Source organism: Acanthaster planci, linkage group LG14 (assembly GCF_054643075.1).
Source record: "Acanthaster planci isolate LZ-2023a linkage group LG14, COTS_SCS, whole genome shotgun sequence".
In the NCBI taxonomy this organism is placed as follows: domain Eukaryota; kingdom Metazoa; phylum Echinodermata; class Asteroidea; order Valvatida; family Acanthasteridae; genus Acanthaster; species Acanthaster planci.
This window is the reverse complement of record NC_141790.1, coordinates 10,350,864-10,371,589: the sequence shown is the minus strand read 5'-3', so window position 1 is coordinate 10,371,589 and position 20,726 is coordinate 10,350,864. Positions and strand designations below refer to the sequence as shown.

Genomic DNA, 20,726 nt, shown 5'->3' with positions numbered 1-20,726 from the left:
GGGACCTTTCGACATATCGGGTTGTTGCGCCTTTAGTTTTTTCTTATCTAGACAAATACAACTCAAAACATTATCTTTGGCTTCGGGATTTGTATGGAGCTGTTTTAAACGATTGAAACAAAAAAATAATTTCTTTCAATAACTCGAATACATTTAATGTGAGATTTAATTTAAAGAATCTTAAGACAATGGGAAGAACTTGCTTTTGAAGGGGTGTGTGTTCAAATGAAGGAACAGCCAAAATCACATGACAGTGTCTGTCTGCCATTATATAACTGGTAACCAGCAGCGCACACGTTCTCCAAGAGGACTACACGGGTACCAATAGCACACCATCCTTTCTTCCTGAATTCTGAACACTGGTGGAACGGTACGGTAGATGATCGAGAGGTATTGCAGTTTTCCCGGGAGCTGAAATCGCCTTAATAACCAGTCATTTTTACAGTTTTAGGGTCTTGACCAACAAGAGCCAAAATGAAGCTTCTTACAGTAATCCTTGCTCTTCTGTTCTTAGCTCTTGGTAAGTATTTTTCGGGGGGTCATGTTCGGGGGTGGTGTGTTCCTTCATCATCATGGTCATGTTGGTGCAACCACGGGGTGGTGCAACCACTTCAACATGTTCATCAATGCAGCATGGAATGAGAGTGGGGAGGGGCTGATAGCCCTATTAATGTGGCCTACGGTACGCTGCGCTCCCCTACAGCCACATGCCCATATAGGCCCCCTACCGATTTTTTGTTGACTTTTTCAAGCACATCGAAATGAAAGAATTTTCAAGATTAGAGGTGCTTGATGAACGCCATGTACACCCTCGAGGCCTCTCCACTTCTGAATAAATCCTTCACTACACATTGTTGTAGCTGAGTCATCAATGGCCAGTCTGAGTCTCAAGCCTCGAGTCCGAGTCCATGTCTCAAGTCACAAACCTCGAGTCTCAGTCACAAGTCATGAATCAAGTTGTTCAGCCGGTTTACAGTCACTTCGCCCAATTTCCACGTCGCCCCTAACCACTTTGCCCCTAACCACTTTGCCCCATCCCCACTTCGCCCCATCCCCACATCGTCCCATCTCCACTTCGCTCCATTCCCACTTCGCCCCATTTCCACTTTGCCGTCCGTGCTCGAGTGTGTTACAAATACAAGCCTCTTCAAAAATGGTCAAGAGGGGAGTTCCACAAACGACATGTAATTATTATAGAAAACTCTACGGCATTAACCCTCCTGTGGTTTAACAGCACAGATATGCATGAATGCCAACAGTCACTCTTGTGCATGTGTTTTCTGCAGTTGTTGGACAGCACAAAAATGCTATCTGTCATGCCTGTGTAGGATAGTTGGCACAGTGCACAATATGACACAGGTGTGCATCTTTGTGCAGCTGATTAATTGACCCAAAGAGTGACTTCAGCATAGGAGGGTTAAATTGATGTCGACTGCGTTGTCCATTATGGTGAAGTACATATGGTTGGATTAACATTGGGGTTATTTCTCATCCTCTTCAAGTTGATTTCAACTGAAAGCGACACACACAAATTCTGTTCACATTGCTCTGGTAATTGTCGATGCATTCAGACAGCTGTACTCAGGCGATCGGAAAAATCTCAGCATGCAGGGAATTTTTTGGAAACATTCTCGCTTCAAGTACGAGCAAAAAAACTTAAAATTCAACTGATGAACACAGAAAATACACACGTAGACAAAATGCGAAGAATTAACGTGAACAAATGTGTTTTTACCACAGTGACAACGAAACACAAAGAAAACTTTTTTTTCTAACTTGCCAATAAAAATTTTAGGGTCTCGCTGAAAAATTTGGGCCCGGCCGTCGGGAAATCGGAAGCATCGTTTTGGCAAAGTTGTTAGGGGGGAAGAGGCATGGGGTGAAGTGACTGACACCTGTTCAGCTGATTTTGCTTAGACTTTAGTTTCGCACGTCAGTTTGAACATGCGGCTTCGAACACAGCTTCAAAATGGATGGAACCAGCGAGACCAAAGTCTTACCAGTATCCAGTCGTTTCGAAATGGCCTATACCAACACCAAACCACTTCGCCCAGGCCTAAGCAACTTCACATGCCCAGCGTAGGCCATGCATTTTTTATTTACACGTGAGCCTGGCCATTTTGGTAAAACTGTTCATATTTGCGACTGGAGACCGTGAGACTGAATATACATGTATGTCCGTATTTGCGCGTGTAAAATAACAAATGTGCGCCGGGTGCATAGTCTGATTACTGCCGCACAGTTTGTGGACACGGAATATGATGCGTCTGGTTGACTCATCAGTGGAAATTTAGCCGTACATAAATGGGCAAAGTGGAAAATGTGCAGATAGCATGGGTGCATGCAAATTAATTTTTGATGGTGTATACGGTAAATGTATTTAATGAAGATACATGACTCAAGTCTTTAGTCACCAAGCTCAAGTCTGAGTCATCGTGGTCGAGTCCAAGTCACCCAATATGACTTGAGTTGAGTCTGAGTCATGAAAAATGTGACTCGAGTCCGAGTCCTGGAATTGAGTCATACAACAGTCACTATGTAATCTTACCTCCATTTCGAGAAATTTTGAGCTCGTTTTTGGACTTCATCCGGTCGTGCACATTGACCCTAACAGCTCAAATCATCATAACGTCAAGTTTATGACCCCCAAACCATGACCTCACATTGTGCAAATTGAGCACCAGGAGTTGAGATGCAACAGCTGTTTCCTGTTTACCCAGGCCTAACCTGCTCACTGCGAAGACCGCCGACGTGGAGTTTTTCAGACCAGTCTCGTAAGGGTTTGTGGATGAGGTGTCAAGCAGCATCCGTATGGAATCCTCTCAGTTTGGAATGGATGGAGAATATGCGTTTTTCTATGTTTAATACGATCAATCTAAAGCAGTCCTCGTCAATTCAGAAATCGATCTCACTTGGACAAAACCCACCATCACTCCAGGTTGCCGTCCCTCAGTCCAACGAAGTTGAACACGTTCATGCGTAGGCCTAATACATTTGGGTATGGTATGCAATCGGCCCACAAACTGTTGAGTAGAGGGGCTAGGGGTACCGTAGTTAGGGTCAAGGTGACTTGTAAACTCAGTGAAGGGTACCAACTGTCAGAGTCATAGTAACCAACGGCAACTTTGCACAAGCTCTGGTTACAGTCCTGAGCGGGTGGCAAGAAAAAAGTAGTGCTAGTAATGTTGCACAGAGCATGAAGATACCAAAGAGTGTAGATGAATACATTTAGGCCTACATCCACATGTAGTAAGCACGGTCAATTTTGATCGGACACCTGCACACCAAAGTGGAGTCACATGACGACAAGTTCTTACAATGTAAATGCTATAAACACAACAATAAGAAAAGTAATCAATGGATTTCAGTTTTGGGAATTTCTTAGCATTAGGCCTATACACCCTTCAAACAGTTTGTCCAACCTCATCTGCTTGTGGTCAGACAGACTGATTCCAAAATGTTTGATGTCTGACCAGACTATCGTGCTGTGGTCGTGTGTATCCTTTCACAATTTTACTTTTGCCGTCAAGAGTCGTTTCAGTTTTTGGAGAGTTATTTCAGAATTGTTTTCAGTTGCCGATTTGGCACCATTTACATGTATGTCGGGAATGAAATCTGTAAAAACCTTGTTTGCACACATTGATTGTACTTGAGCCTGCTCTGTGACCTTTGGCCCCATTGTCAGCGATTGTCCTCATCTGTGCAGTTGACCTGTGAGGCACAAGTGGAGGGCGTGATTCTGTTCAGGAACTGCTGACGAAATGCCGGGTCGGTCACACGGAGAGTCCTACAAGAGATACCGGATGGGTGGCACTGACGTAAGGCTGCTATGCTGTACTTTTAACAGCCGTCCTCCATTATGATGAAGTGATAAATATAGTCCATGATGCAATGCCTAGCATGAGCCTTTAGACCGGTGACATCACACTGCCTTAACGAAAGCTACCCTCTCAGCATTTTGTTTGTTCTTTTCAAAGCTGAACAGTGCACCTGTTCTTTCGTAAGAGCTGAGGAGTTTAACTGGTTTCTGTGCTGATATTTTGTTCTGCTAACACATTAAAAGTTACTTTCTGTCCATTCTATTGGAAGTGCTACTGTGTCAACAAGAAGTGCTTTGGAATGTTGTGCAGAAGTTTTGGAAAAGATCACAAATGCTTTGTTGTTTGTGTGAACGTCTCCAAACTTTGCGGAGTTTTCACCGTCGGTAACACCTACATGTACATGTCTGCTTTCATTCCTGCCCTGAAACTTGACAGTACAAACATGGCGTATTTACACTCTCAAGCCGGTCATGTGAATTGTACGGTACACTCTACCAGAATTGTGCGGCACAAAAACACTGTCAAGAGTCATTTTAAACTTTGGAAGTCAAGACCAGTTTGGATGTATGAAGCCCATGCTTTGTTCCTGAAAATACTACTTTAGGTAAACTATAACGACTTTCCAGAACACATGCTTTTTTTTTAATCAGACATTTGTAAAATGCATGAGGTTAAAAGTTTTTTACGGTGATTTAAAAAAAAAGAATGAATTCTATTAACAATTCACATTTCTCAGCATTTTGAGATTGGAGATGAAAGACTGAGCAACAATGTTGAAGTCAATTAGCACATGTGTCATGTGTACCCATTCAGGTACGGACAGAGAATCTGAATAAGTATCGTATACTCGGTTTGTCATAGTGGCTCTTTCCTCGCCTCTCACCTCTGCTACCGGGCTTTGATCCGCAGCACGGTCCACATGCGGATGTGGTTTTCAGTCCTCGACTGATTCTGTAGATTTCCCCTGGAATATCGTTTTGGGGTTGTCTTGTGTTCTGAAGTGCGTCAGAGTCTTGTCAGGTGAGGGTGATTTATTCAGGTGTTGTAAATGGGGGTAGAAGCTTCAGTCATCCATCCATCCGCCTACATGTTCACCTGGACCTTTTGAAATCTTGCATGTGCACAGTCAAACCTTGTAAATACCAATAAGAGAACTGGTAATTAATACAAGATTCTGCCTGTAATAAGGAAATTTTTAGATTCCTTTTTTTTATTGTTTAATTTTTCCCGATAATATAAGGTTCCTGTTATTACAAGGTAATCTACAAAGTCCAAAGGGCATTTTGTTAATGAGACTCAACTCAATGGTACATGTACTTCTCCGGCCTTGTATTTGGTCAAAAGAATGACCGCTACAAACATGTTCACGTTCACACCAGTGCTTCAGTTTACAAGCAAACCACTTGAGTGAACCCTGCCTACAAAGTGCTGAATAAACATGTGAAGCGAATTATCCCACAGTTGTCTTTGTGCGACACACACAAGCCCTGACTTCTGTGGACACAAGATACAGTATCGCTGTGTCACAGATGGCCATGGGATTATTTGCCTGATAGTCAACACAGGCCGAATTCTATGTACATGTATGGGGGTTTGCATGACTGCCATCTTGCAGGCCAGTGCTTTTGTTCTGCAAGGTATTCACAAAGGAGGTTCTTCCCTGTGGAACAGAAGAACCACCCTGCAAAATGGCCACCATGCAAAGCATCTGTTACTCAGTACTTGATTGTGTGTGATTGTTAACCATTTGGGTGCACTGTTCCCACCAATACATGTACAATCTTCCCCTTAGCAGTGGGATTACGTGTAAATGAAAAGGCTGGGACATTTAAACGAAACAAGTTCCTGATCCGTTTACAAATTTTCCCAAATGTTTAAGCTGAACCGCCCCTTTTAGAGGTTAGACGTTTTGATTCATTCGATCTGGCGTCCGTTTTTATTGGAAGCGATGCTCGTAAAATGTAATCGGATGCTCAGGACAGGTTTTCCTTTTGGCGTCCATGTACTCACTGAGGAAAAAAAGTGGATTCTAGAGGAATAAATAGGGCTTGTTTTAAATGCCCCAACATCAGTCTACGTTTTCACATTGGCTGGACCACATGCATTTTTTTAACTACATGTATATAATTATGCATATTTCTGAAAACACTGAGGCAGGTGGCAGCCTTTGTAATGTGTCTGCTAAATGTTTAAGTGATATGGGATAGTTTTCTGAACGCTTTTTTTCAAATTAAACATAAATGCTCACCCTTAAGTACCGTAGATGATTCGGTTGATACAAGTCTCCTTCAGAGTGAAATCCCTGAGCGCATTTCTGCCGGCAGCAATCTTTGAACGCGTCAGACCTTTCCAAATTGGTTTCATGCATGCGCCAACTTCTTTTCGGACAACATCTGCATCAACATACATGTATGCATGTACATGTATGCAGTACATTTACAAGTACACTTGACGGAAAGGTATCGTTCATAATTGTACAGGAGAGCACTCATTGTGAGCATGTGTTGTCGTTTGATACCAATTCACTCTGCATTTGCAAAAGTCGCAGACTGCCCGTGCGAAATGCATTAGCCTCAAGAAAAAAACGCAACCCAATTAATCATGGCAACTTATGTTTAGTTTCAATGTGTAACCTTAGTGTCTTGGTTAAACAGCTATTTGACTACATTTCCATGATTTGAAATGTTAAGTCTGATATTTAGTGTGCCCTCCTTTATTTCTGATTACTCACCGGTAGTCTGGCTTCTTTTTTTTTTTTTACCCACGCTGCCTCACAGACAAGATTTTATACAAAACCTGCCTTGGCAGGTCCAGTGGCAGATTCCATTAAAACTCCAGGTGGGTCTTAAACTTTGGCAAATGACTGTAATGGATACCGGAAAGCTTTGCAAGTGGAGAACAAAACCAGCTGGTGTTTTCAGGGAAAAGACTACAGACGCGTTAAAGATCAGCAAACTGAGAAGGGTCACGCGCAGTGTACCTTTTTTCCTGTCTGGCAAACAGTTCACAGTTCAAGGATAGAGTGCATGTACACAGGTGTATGTAACATGCATGTACCGTGTACAGGTCCCTGAAATACATGTTCAACTGTAATGTTGTTGCCATGCGCACACATATGCATATACACACTGGACATGGTTGCCATGCTGTCATTGTTTGGTTAAGCCAGTCTTAATTGCCAGCTGTGTGTAGACCTGAGAACTGAACAGGCATCCACATCCAGATTGTGTGGTCAAAACTTGTGTGGACTTGGCCGGGTCCATACACGGTTTACCCCTCTGTAAGAGTGTTTTGAAGACTTTAGGATCATCCATTACAGAATTCAGAGGAAAAGCCAAGGAAAAATGTTGACAAAAATCCAACTTACATGTACATAACATTTCCAGTGCCCATAGAATTGGTATTTTCCTCAAATTTTGTATCTTGACAAAAACACAGGCTAAGCTACTTCATGAACCATGTTTATTAAATGTTTGCGTGCACTCTAGCTAGCCCTTAACCCCCCAAACTCTTCCACCAGAGAACATTCTAAACCCAACAAACGTCAACAGATACAAGCAGGTCACTGTACCAAACCTATTAAACTGCTAAGTGCCGTGTTAGAGTTTGAGTGATATTGTATGGATGGGTCTATGCAGTATAGGATGACTTGCACTGAACAGTACCAAACCTGACAAAATCAAGCATAGTCCAACAAGTGGTACAGCAAGCCAGACACTGCACGCAGTGACCCCTGTGTGTTCCAACTCACACAAATTCCAACACCATCACCTTGGCCCTTTGATACAAAGTCCGACAGAATTCAACAAGAAGGTAAACAGGTTTGGTACCAATTACCTGCCAAAACCTAGAAAACCTGCCGTTGGAATTTGATGGGTACTGGGCAGTTAAGGTGAAAATCTGTGAAGTCAATCAGGTATTGCAGAACTCGGATTGACTTTTTCCCTTCTTGTTTCCTTGCCAGCCTCGGATGGCCAGTCAACGGAGCAGCCAGCTACTCGAGTAGGCAAAACCACCCAACCCACGATGCCCACTCAAAAGCCTGCGACCGTGGTCCCTACTACCCAACCGGCGTCCAAAGCACACACCGAAGGCAAAGCGACAGTGGTCCCCACCACCCAACAGGCGTCCAAAGCACACACCGAAGGCAAAGCGACAGTGGTCCCCACCACCCAACCGGCATCCACGGCGCACACCCAAGGCAATGCAACAGTGGTTCCTACCACCCAACCAGCGTCCACGGCGCACACTCAAGGCAATGCAACAGTGGTTCCCACCACCCAACCAGTGTCCACGGCGCACACTCAAGGCAATGCAACAGTGGTTCCCACCACCCAACCAGTGTCCACGGCGCACACTCAAGGCAACGCGACAGTGGTCCCCACCACTGTGCCCACAAAGGCCCCGGCCACCACCTTTTCGCCCCTCAGGACTTGGTCAGTGTCGGACGCTCAAGGAAATGAGTGCATCTTGGCCCAGTTTTATGCAGCCTTCTCTGGTACCTACAAGCTCAAAGACAAATCCACTGTAAGTCCTTCAACTTTTTTTCTTGGGGGGGGGATACGTTGTACGACAGTATTGGATGTCGAAACTGGGGATGGACACGCCCCATTCTCACCCAGGCTGAGACCATGCCGCACAAAAAATCTCACTAAGCCATCTCTACTGTTTCAGACTGACTTGCAGGTAATCACTGGCATGTAAGAAACGGTCAAGAATATTTTTAGTGCTCAAATTTCCTAATTCTTGTCCATTCTTGTCGGACGCCTTCCCACATCTGCAGGTGCAGAAACGACTATTGGCACGCTCTTTGTACCCAAAACTTCTTAACATTATCAAGCCTCAAGTAAGGAAAAAAGAAGTTGGTGTACCTTCCTCACTCCCACCAAATTCTTCTCAACCTCAGTGTGGATATCAAACTGGAATTCTGGGAAGGGTAGGGTTTACGTTCACTCTGGAGGTAAATGTTACAATTCCTCCTCATTTGGTCACCCACAGGGGAAGTTTGCCTTCAACATGCCGGAGAATGCGCAAGTCGACAACGCAACGAGTAGGTGTGGCTCGGCGACGGAATCGGCCATCCTGGCTCTGTCGTGGTACCAAACCGCCGATACCTTCACCCTGGAATTCACGATGGATCCCCAAACTAAAATGTTCCAGCTTAAGTCTGCTAATGTCAGCCTGACGCACACCGAAGCCCATTTCCCCAACAGCAGTGCAACAGGTAAAAAAAAGAAAGAAAAATCATAACTTCATCACCCCAACAGCGTCCGGTGAGAAATAGCGCCCTCCCTCAACCCTTCCCCCCAAAAGGCATTTGTTTGGTTGGCTTTTGGGGCCACGAGGGCCTGGTTTTTGCTTTGCCTCTGAGCAGGGGTAATTGCTAGCTCTTTACAAGTTAAATGGAGGCGAGAAGAAGTCGGTCACCAGTTGACGGCACCAGCAGAATCTTCATATTCAGTCCTTTTTTGGCCAAGGAAGCTGTGATCGATAGGCCACTTGATAGTCAAGTATTGCAGTAAGTTAAATGTTTGACTGTTTGTGACTGTTTGCAGCTGCGGAATGGTTTTATACCGTACATCCGTGCCCTAAATAGCACAGAGAATGCAAAGTGCAATCCGTCACGGTACATGTATATATCAAAATGTCAAGTGACCACAGAAATCTGAGTGAATTCCAGCTGACGGTGTTCCATCTCCCACTTTGCGATTAATCAGGGGCCGTTGAGTACGGGGGCGTCCCCAGCGAGGTCTTCTTCAAGACGGAGCTAGGCTACAGCTACAAATGCACGGCCATGGAGCAGATTCCCTTCAAGGAGCACGCCTTCGCCATCACTTTCACTGACCTCCGGGTACAGCCGTTCCAGGTGGACAAGACATTCGGCAAAGGTAAATCTTTTTTGCCGGCTCAACTGACATTTCCTTTTGCAATGTGAAAAAGTCAGTTTGTGTCCCGAATATTTTCGTTGGCACGATAACTTGCGAATTACTCTGCATATGAACTTCAAATTCAGTTTGTGGATTACTGTAGGTGATTTAAGGAAACCTGTGACATTTGGGGCTGGAGGGTCAAAGGTCAAGTTCAGAATGGGTAAAGTAAATAGAAATCTTGTCAGTGAATATTTGGTGAATACTTTCTGGATGAACTTCAACTGTGGTTCGTTGATTGTTCTTACTAATCCTAGGAAGCCCAAAGCTTTTGGATCTGAAAGGTCGAAGGTAAAAGCCATTGTGACTGAAACAACAGAAATATTTTAAATACAATAACTTGAGAAATATTTGCCGTGTGGAGATGGCTTTTGTATTGTTTTGATATACCCACGGGCCTATTGCGTTAAGCTTGAAAGCTCCAGGGTAGAGGTCACAACTACTAAAACGATTAGGAGAGATCTTGTTTGTGATACGAATATATCAATTTGTGGGCTTGAATGCAGGCTGGATGGGACATTCGTGTCTGTTAACACTTCCGTCTTGTTAGCAACTAAAACCTTTGTACGCATGCGTCGCCTCATGCACTTCCATCCGATCTGTGTACACAATGCGAGTTATTTCCTGTCGGGAGAAAAACTGCTGTGGAGTAGGTCTACTAACTTGAGGTGACTCTTTGGTGTGACTCCACACGCTTCGTACACTTAGCTTTCGCGTATCAAGCATGCATCAAGCCTGTCAGTGGAAAGACACTATGTCTACATTTGCGGCCAGTCTCAGAAAAATGGGTGCCGCTTGAGAAGGATAAGGTATGTCTCATTTTCACAAGGCCGGTGCCAAAATAAATGGAAGATATTGTTGAGAAAAACTTTGGGGAGATGGATCTGCCCCCTTCCCCAGCTCTTATAGGGTTGGCATAAAAAGGGTGTACTTGACTGCCAACAGTGTATGCTTTTAAGGGGCATTGCGACCAATCTGGCAGGGCACACAGGCAGTGGCCTTGGTGGCTGGGGTTAATGTCGAGGCCAGATTGGGAAGATTGAGGGCCCAGGGGACCTCACCGTCCGTTCGCCAATTTCCTTTTTCAAAGAGGCGCACGAGCCAACAGTGACAAAACTTTGCTTGGCTGTCCTTACAGAGAGCCACTGCCCCGCCGACTTCCCCGCGCACTGGGGTCTTCGGGACTCCAAGGGATCATATTGTCTGCTAGCCGATTTCGAGCTCACCTTCACGGGGGAGTACATGAAAAAGGACAAGAAAATGGTGAGTTGCCCTCGGCGCTTTGTACATGTTTCGGTGACTGGATCCAGGAAATGAGTAAGAAAGCTCCCCCCCCCTTTTTAGAAATGTGGTTTTCAGCTTGCATTGGAACGAGCAAACCGGTTTTGCGGTTGTGACAATTATCACTCAATTTGGCGTCCTGGTGAAAGTGGGCATTATGTCGGTGAAAATATTCAAGGGCGATGCGTGGTGCAAAGTTCATTTCAAAGCCTTTAGGGTCATTCGATAAATTCAGGGTCCAAAAGTGGGACGTTTTTGTGTCCTTTTTACACCTGACCTGTGTAATTTGACATGGAAATATCACTGAAATTGATTTCAAATCATTTCTATTTTGCTATCTGTTGGTCAGGTAATTTGCATTAATTCGTCACTCTATGAAATTAGAGAATGTGTTCTGAACTTATAAATCATATGTTAGATGTGATAGGGACACGAAAAAATTTGACCCCTAAGTTGCAGAATGAGCCTTAATCTCAAGTATGGCTCATGCAAGTTGTGACTTGTTTTGTTAGATGAGGCCCCAGATATATTTATCATTGCCCGACTGAAGCAAGTGTTCACGGCCCATGAGGTGAAAATAATTGGTTGATTTAATTGGCCTGGATGATGTAATGTGAAACTTTCCTGATTTTTCTCTTCACATCAGTACCCGTTTGAGTACGTGCTACCGCAAAATGCCGCCATTGACAACGCCACGAGTCAGTGCGGGTCAGACAAGGAGCCAGAGGTCAATGCCATCCTGGCCCTGACCTTCGACAACGGCAGCTCCTTCACTCAGGTCTTCCAGGCCGACAACAAGACCAAGACGTTCTCCCTGGTGAATGCCACGGCCGTGCTGGTGCACAGCCCTGCCCATTTCCCCAACAGCAGTGACGCTGGTGAGTTTGGTTGGCCTGCCTTGCAGGAGAGAACTCAAAGCGCCCCTTTGTCTTCACTGCCTTATTTCAACCCCCCCCTCGCATAGGTGCTTTTAGCATGCGGCCAACCCTTAGATTGAAGTTTGTCCATGTAGTTGTATAACTAGCTTCCAATCAGCCAGATGTCGGACAAGCCCAAGATGGCCACAAAGATAAGATGAGGGAAACCCTCCTTTAACCTTAGCAGCTCTGTGCTGCAGCCCTGTACAGGCGATGGCCCATTAATTGCCTAGCGACATTGACCCTTGGGACCAGCATGTCACGTGTGAACTTGCACATGTACAAATCCTTCACACCAGTGATCTTGCCCACCTAACGATGTTAAGGATTACGCAGCACTAAGAGAAAAATTCTTTTTCTCGTGCTGCCGTCCTCAGAGTGGTCAAGTTGTACATAACCCTTTTAGGTCCGGACTATGGTTTTTGTCACAAAAGGGACACGATTGTTGGATACATCAGATAATAAAATGAAACTTCACACGGCTGGAAAACAGGTTCATAACAAAACCTCGAGTTATCACCTTTACTTTCCCACTGTTGTGTCGTGCAACCCAAGACGGTTCGACCGGAAGCAGTTGATTGCATGATTTTAGTCTTCGCTCTAGGAGAGCTGACTTTTTAGCGCGTCTTTTTTTTTTTTTTTCTGTGCTTGTTACTTGACAGGCAAGCCTGTCACCTACGGTGGGATGGTGCCGAAGAAGTTCCCGACCGGCCTGGGAAGCTATTACAAGTGCTCCGCCCAAGAGAAGGTGGACTTCAAGACCAAGGACAAGTTTGCCCTGAGCTACACCGACGTCAAGATCCAGCCGTTTGATGTGAAGGACACATTCGGAGAAAGTGAGGGAGCAACCCGTCTTGTTTTTTTTTTTTTTTTTAACCGCTTGGGCCTATTTGGGAAGGGACGGAAGGAAGGGGGGTGGGGCTGCCAGATGGCTACCACACAAAAACCTTAATTCAACCCAGAATTGCCCCATATTAGAAGCATTGGGCAAAACTTTGCGCAGTGAGGATCTGCACTGGCAATCGGGTTCAATCAGGCTCCAAGATGTCATGATTTACCACCCAAAAACTGGTTCTGGCATGTCTTGAAGAGTCTGGAGAATTCCACTTGAGCTGGAATCATGCCGTAGAGGTTGTTGATTTCTCGAAAAAAATAATTACACCTTCAGTGTTGATATCCCAATTGACTCTGTCCAGTTTCATCACAGGATTGCCCAAGCCTGCCATTAAGATCCCTTTTAATCATTGTTAACTTGGTCGTTTATTATCTTGAACCGGCCTCCAGTTCCTTCAAATGTACATCACACAAATGATCCATTATTGGTGTTGTCGGCACAGCCCCGTCCTCTTCCTGATTGGTTTCTGTTCCCTCTGTAGTGAACCAGTGCAGCGATGATACTCCAAAACGCAGGCCGGCGGTGCCCCCAGTCGGACATTTCAACATCTCCAACACCAAGGGCATCTGCATGATGATGCAGTTTGGAGCTCAGTTTATCATTTCCTACCAAATGGGAAACCACACGGTAAGAGGAACCCAGAACGTAAACGACCACACCAACAAAGCAGGTACACGAACAAACGCAAGAAAGAAAACGACTGAGCCAACTCTTGTTATAAAAGATGAGAGATGTATTGGGGTGGGGCATTACAATTTTTTTTCTGAGACCTTGATACAATGGATTCTTCAGACTTATTGGGCTAAGATTTGGCAGGATTTTACCTGATTTCAGCATATTTCACTGAATCTCTTCTAAAATGTGGAAAATCCTGAATTTGCACTGTAAAAGTTTATGTGGAATAAAATTGCCTCAATAAATAAGAATTTTAAGGGGTGCTCTCGGGCAAATGTATATCGTGGTGCCCTGTGCTGCAGTTGGGCCCTCAAAACCTGTGCCGATTATTTCCTAGATATTTATTTTCCCTCCAATCTCCCGACAACTAGCCACAGGTTTTGCTATACACGTGTCTTCCAGAACCTCTCAGACAAATGTGGAGGATCGAGAGTGGATAGGGTTAACCCAAACCCTCCTCAGTCCTCCAAAATCCTTCGGGCAGTTTTGGAGGATTGAGGGTGAATGGCAAAAGTGCATGGCTTATTGTGAAGGATGCCATGCGTGAAGGGCGTGGGACAGACCTTGTCGGTTTTGCTTAGTCATGCATAAATCCAGTCCAATGTTTCTTTTGAATCAACCGCTCTGCACAAGAATGCCATTTGCACTGCTTCAACACAGTGACAGGAACTGCCGGAGGATTTTGAAGGATTGAGGCAGTAGGCACACCTCCAAGTAACACTTCCAGGAAATTCCGAAGGATTGAGAGAGAACTTTTTAACCCCCCCCAAAAAAATGAGGCTTTTGGAGGATTGAGGAGGGTCCCTAGCAAAAAGGGCCTAGGGGGTTGGTTAGGGCTAACAGATACCCCTCCATGCTTGGTGTAGTAAACCTCATGGAATCATTGTTGGATTGGTTTCGGGATAACAGAGTTTAACATTTTCTCCGTCGCCTTGTAGAAATCCAGGGAGGGTTACTACTTCCCCAACATCACTGTAGACACTGAAGCCTCGACCTGCACCGACACCAAAGCAGAGTTTGTCGCCAAGTTCTCACCGGAAGGCAAGAAGACCGAGAAGGACTGGACGATGTCACTGACTTTCACCATGGACAAAGACAAGAACTACGCCCTAACCAACTTCACCCTGCGTTACGTGGTGGACGCCATGTACTTCCCTGGAGTCAACGCATCAACACGTAAGGGAACCAGTGAAGTTTTTGGCACTGAAATTCTTGTGGAACTTGCTGAGTGGGTTACTTTTTGGAGTTAGTTTCTTTCCGTTAGAAAGAGCAGAAAATATTGAGATTTGTGAAGGGAGTTTCGATTCCTAATACTCATATTGCTGGACTGTCAGAAAGGGCGGGGATTGAATTATGCAAAGAGTCTAGGACGCCATTGTCGGTGGAAGTTTGCCCAGTAAAACCTGAGCATGTCGGGGGGGGGGCGGTAGCGTGTAGGCAGCATCCGTCATTGGTCCTAGATTGATTTTACTGCTAAATGCGCCGTGATATGCGAATTGAGCCTTTAAAGGATATACTGATTTCAGTCACCGAATTTACTTGAAAATTTAACAGATGGTAGCGCTAGGTGTTGGCACGTGTTAGCTCGTCTGAGCAGTAGAGTAGGCCTTTCGAGAAAGGTTCTGATCGGACTGAATTGCCGGGCCCTTTAACTTGTAGTTTGGCATCGTGATGGATGTGAGCAGTGGATCTGTACGATTGCGAGATTCTTTGCACCATCTGTCCATTTTTGTGCTCGTCTTTTTATTTTTTTGGCATGATTGGCCGATAATTCTGGCACCAGCCAATCACCCCGTTCTAATTTACAGTTGCGGAAGATTTTTTTGAAAAAAAGGGAAGTAAGCCAGGAGATTTCATTCATCATCGCCTGATGATGCAACACAGACATATGATTTTGATGATGAATCGCAAGATGATGCACGACACATATTTCTGATTATTTGAAGTTGAAGCAGCTTAGCTTTACATTTCCAAACAATAAGCTGAAGATCAGCCCAGCTTTCTTCTTTTCTGCCAGTCTTGCTGCTACCTCTCAAGCAGTACTCCAGAACTTAGCTAACTTCCTTTTATCATCAACCCCCCCACCCCGCTACTGTTCTCTTAAACACAGATGATGACATGACTGTCTCCAATGGCACTAAACGCTACGATTCGACGGCGGGCAACTACTACATGTGCAAAGCCAACCAGAACATCACGGCCAAGGAGGTGGTGGCCACCTTCACCGAGATGAAGGTGCAACCTTTTGCCCAGGAGGTCAAGAAAGGGGGATTTGGAGATCGTAAGTGACCACACACACACCTTTAACCCTTCAAACGGCATGTTTTTGTGAGAGTTTATGTCCTGTGGGCAGGACTTGTGTAACTCATCTCTTATCCTTTTCAGGGTAATCGGAGATTTCTTTCCGCGTTTGTTTTTCTGTGAGCAGAGAGGAGAGCAGTGGTCTCCCTTAGCCAACTGGTGAAAGTTCTAACATCACTCAAGCAATGCTTGGTGGCAATATGCATGCCGTTGAACACATGTTACCAGGCTGGACCAATAGCTGGTTACTGTTAGCTCTTTCTCTAAGTGCAGAGGGAGCCATTGGCATGAAAATAAAATGTACTAGATGGCAGAGGCCAGGTTTGCAATGAGGGATGCAGCCAAGGATGAAATATGATAAATAATAGGATTGTGCAACAACTGGGGTCATTTTTGTGGGACTGTGTTACACTTTCACGTTGGTATGAGGCAGTTAAACTGGAGGTCAGAGAGTAATCTCTGTTCAAACTTCCCTGTGCTCTTCTGCAACTTGTAAAACTCTCATTTCTTTTTTTGTTTTTCTTGCCAGCCACGGATTGTGCCGCGGACAACGACGTCAGCAACATCGTGCCGATCGCCGTGGGCTGCGCCCTGGCTGGCCTGGTCATCATCGTGCTGATTGCCTACCTGATCGGACGCAGCCGCACCAACCGATCTGGATACCAGTCGGTCTGAGTACATTCCGCAATGTAAGCAAACCGATTAGTGTTCCATATGGAAAATAAGAGGCGATTTCTGGGCAGGGTACCGGGGAAAGAAGGGGGTTGATCCATTTTCAGATTTGTCACTGGTTCCTGTAGATTTTTTGGAGCTTTCCCAGTACTCTGTCCTCGGTGGTGGTGGGAGGGGGGGCTCTAGTTCTGACCTTATGGAGACATTTTGTGTACAGAGCATGTATTAGTCCACAGCCTTGGCTCTGCCAGAACTTATGATATGATCCCAAGAGAGATATCATGCAAATTTATTTAAATTTCGGCAGAGGTTGTGGACTTGTGTTTTCATTTTGGCCATTTACAAAAGTTGGTTAACTAATTGACAGGCAGATTAAACTATGTCCCTTTTAACCCCAACCCCCCAGGCCCCGTTTGCTGGGCACCTTCCTCAATCCTCCAAAATCCTCCAATAGGCTTGGTACAAAAACGCATTCTTCCAAAATCCTCCAAAATTTCCCACTTTAATATCATTTGAGGGATAATCTTAACCTCAATCCTTCAAAATCCTCCAGTGTGCAAGCTCTAAGAAACAAAGCAAAATGAAAAGAAACCAACCTAAGGGGTTGATATAATCAGCGACCAGTAATAAATAAATAACTATGGTGAACAATAAATTGAATAGTACCACTCCCCACGCAGCCTTTTCTATTCCTCCAAAATCCCATAACACTTCGATCCCCATGCTCCCCCAATCTTCCCAAATCCTCCAATGCTCAAAATACCATTCTCCTTCAATCCTTCCAGATCCTCTGACTTCAAAAACTCCATTCTCCCTCAATCCTCGAAAATCATTCGATGCTCAAACACCGTCCTTCCTCAGTCCCCCAAATTCCTCCAAACTAACCAAAGGATCTTGGAGTACTGCGGGGGGTTAGGGTTAATGTGCTTAACTTTGCTCTTTAATTGGATTAGAGTAGCATCACGTGACCATTAAAGCTGTATACTGAAGAAGATTCACTTTTCCACCAAATGCCTGGATGTGTTTTTTTAATTTTGAAGTACAAATTCTTGACCGGTAATGAATCCGTTGTATTTCAGTTGCATCTCTAAATTTTCCTCAAAAAAAAGGTTGTAAATTGTATCGTGAATGCTGGACAAAAAAAAAAGACAGAAAATGTACAATCTTTTAATGTGCTCAGTTATGTCCAGTATATACGTTGATTTGGATGTGCTTTGTGTGGACTTGCTTACATAGTAAGAATTAATGCAAAAAAAAATCTGAATATTTTTGTAATGTTTTGGGGGGATAGTGTCATTTTTGTCAGAAATAAAAATGACTTCAGCTGTAAATGTTAAACTTTTTATAAGCGGATAGAAATATTTAGATTTGATTTTATTGTATCCATTTTAGTTTCCCAACTGTTAGATAGTTTTCCTTTCTCTGAATGTCACAGTTAAGGACTGAAACATAAAACGGAGGGCAATCTTAGAAATTTCTCTGTGACATGAAATTTTGAGATGTAAAGCTGCAGGCAGAAAAAAAACTGCACGTAATGTTGGGGGAGAAGAGTTGAATATTTCGTTCGACAAAACATTTTGAAAGTCGTCAAACAGTATTTTAAATGTGGTTGTTTTTACTTGTTTTGGCCTTCAAGATTTCTTCAATTTCATTCTTTGGTAAATTTCTCCTTCGCTATGAAAATAAATCAACTGATGAGGGAAAATATTTTCACCCCAAATAATATAAGTTATGTCGGGTGAGATTTCGGAGGATGTTTCGCGATTTTGAGGATTCTTTTTTTTTTTCAGGGCTGTACTGATTTTAGGAACTTTCAAACAACCCTCCAAAAATAAGGAAAATCCTGAGTTTACCATCAAGATGGTAAACATTACCATTTTACATATAAAATTGAATACAGATTTGCATGTTTTTAAGGGGTACCTTTTGGTAAGCATATATATACCGGTACATAAACACTGTTGTGGGAACCCTCAAAATCTCTCGTAATTATTTCATGGTTTTTTCAATTTTCTTAGTCTCATTTCCATTACGTTTGAACCAATGGCATCTTAATTGGAAAATGACACGAAGAAATGTTTAACAGTTTCTTCGCAATACATCACCCAATTTGTGTCCTAACTCGCAATGTATTTTTTTTAATGAGGTTGGTAGATATATATATATTGTGAGTTTTTTTAGTTGATATTTCGGAGATTGATTGCTACGAAATGTACATGATTTATAAGGGGTTTAGAAATTTAAAAAGGAAAAAAAAAAGGATGTGATGATTAGAGATGATTGGTCATTGTTTAATGAAATTAGAACTACACGATGCCAATATCGGGGTTTAATGAGAGACTTTTCTTGTTGATACAGTGGAAATTGTTATCAAGGATATAATTATATTGTGAATCCCACTTGCAATTTTCCTAAATCGAAGAATTGCCCACTGTTAGCAGGCGCAGTAATAAAAAAATTAAAGCACATGTGCATGTATGTAGCAAAAGCAGAGTTCTTGTTATTGAGCCGTTTTTAGCATTGATAATCAAGATCGGAAATGGCAGATTGTTATTAACATGTGATTTGGAAGAGGGGGCGTGCCCTGAACACTCAGAAAAAAGGTTTAACAATGGGGGTACATGTAGAATCTTGTGGCTGGAGGTGTGTGTCTTTTTTTTTTCAAAATGCGGAATTTGCTGACATTTCCTTTTCAACCTCTGGCGGCCGCTCACCGTTTATTAATTAACAGCCATTAGACTCTTCATCACAATGCGCGCCATCCCTTAGTATCTACATTTCCTTTATCTGAGGCCTTTTATTTTGAGAGAATAATTGAGCCTTTCAAAAAATGTCGACAAGACGTCCAGATAAAATTCCAATTGTTCGACAGACAGACGTGAAGTGTCTCTATCTGGGTTTTTCCACAGTGTTTTTGTCCAGTTTGGTGTATCTTGTAGAGTTTTATTTTGATTCTAATCCAGAGTTATCAGGAGTAATGTTGTGGTAAGACCAATACTTCAGTCCATGTTTGCATACATCTGTATTTCTGAAAAATTTCACCATAGAGTTGATGCAAAACATTACATGTAAGTGTAAATGAAAATTGTCTGCCTTGAGAATTAGTAATTACATAAATGCAAGTATTTACGTAAAGTTTTCGTATTACACTTTTTTTCTTCGGCTGTGGAGTCAGTAATTTTACGCTCTGAAATCACATTGAGTACTTGGAATTTTTTTATATATCACTTGTAAATATAAGGAAAATTGAATCTACATGTAGGTTTTGATAAAGGATTAATCGTTACCAGTTGCACAGCTCAAAATCAGATGAAAAAAAAAATACTAATCTGGTTTTTAGAATTAGGAGATAGCATTGAGGCTGTAATGGGCTTGCCGGTACGTTGTTCATGCTAACTTGTCAAAATAGGTACGCACTTCTTGTATAGTGACTATAATGTGGACAAGCTTCTTCGCTGTAATGTTTGCCGATGTATTAATTTCATTACATTTGAGATCTGTTTTAAATCCTGTTGGCCCATTTCTGTCTTTCCCAGCAAAGCAATAAAAACCAGCTGAAGAGGAACCATGATATATTCGGACTAAACTTGGGTATAAAAAGAAATTTACTACCCGGACATGTAATTTGCGCACCTGTTGTCTATTGCTCTCAGAGGTTGTGGTTCTGTAACTTTTGTCTCCCAGTGGTGTGCCGTACACGGAATGTGATTCCAGCGTCCGACTTCAGTGCATTTTGGCCATCTTTGCACAAAGCAGGACAGGCCTCAGTTTGTGTTGGCTGTAATTGATTCTGGACAGCAACTTCTTGACGATGCATGTTTTTGCATTTAGTATCACTTGATATCTGTGACATGAGCCTGAACTGTAAGCACGTAGCAGCTTGCAAAGCTTTCTTTGGGGAACTTTACTGTGGTTGTGGAATCTTTCATTAAAGTTAAATGAAAAAAAATCTCAGAAATGGTTTTCCCATTGTTAATTGCTTCCGTTGAAAAGTGCTTATTAACCCTAACCCTCCAGCCTACTTTGGCTAGAAACCCTGCCAGACACATCAATCAGCATCATTTGTCAAAGTGGCTTGCCTGCCCAGTGTAACAAGATCCAACAGTTCTACTCTCCCCAAGGCCAAACAGCGTGCGGGTCTGTGGTTGCCAGTTACCACACTATCCAACAATGGCATTGTTCAATAGAACTAGCTGCCATTGTCTCAACATAGCCAGTGTGTGCCACTGCTGTTGAT

The 20,726-nt window shown here is 43.5% G+C and overlaps 1 protein-coding gene across 1 annotated transcript; it reads left to right on the top strand.

Moving 5' to 3' along the window:
* Window positions 1-318: 318 nt before the first annotated feature.
* On the top strand, window positions 319-20,075 carry LOC110980936 (uncharacterized). Its single transcript, XM_022238015.2, has 11 exons — window positions 319-520; window positions 7,786-8,348; window positions 8,820-9,045; window positions 9,539-9,709; window positions 10,887-11,011; window positions 11,676-11,907; window positions 12,609-12,782; window positions 13,323-13,468; window positions 14,455-14,692; window positions 15,627-15,797; window positions 16,347-20,075. The coding sequence occupies exons 1-11, from the start codon at window positions 475-477 to the stop codon at window positions 16,490-16,492; spliced, it is 2,238 nt and encodes a 745-aa protein (XP_022093707.2). The 5' UTR covers window positions 319-474; the 3' UTR covers window positions 16,493-20,075.
* The last annotated feature ends 651 nt before the right edge of the window (window positions 20,076-20,726 follow it).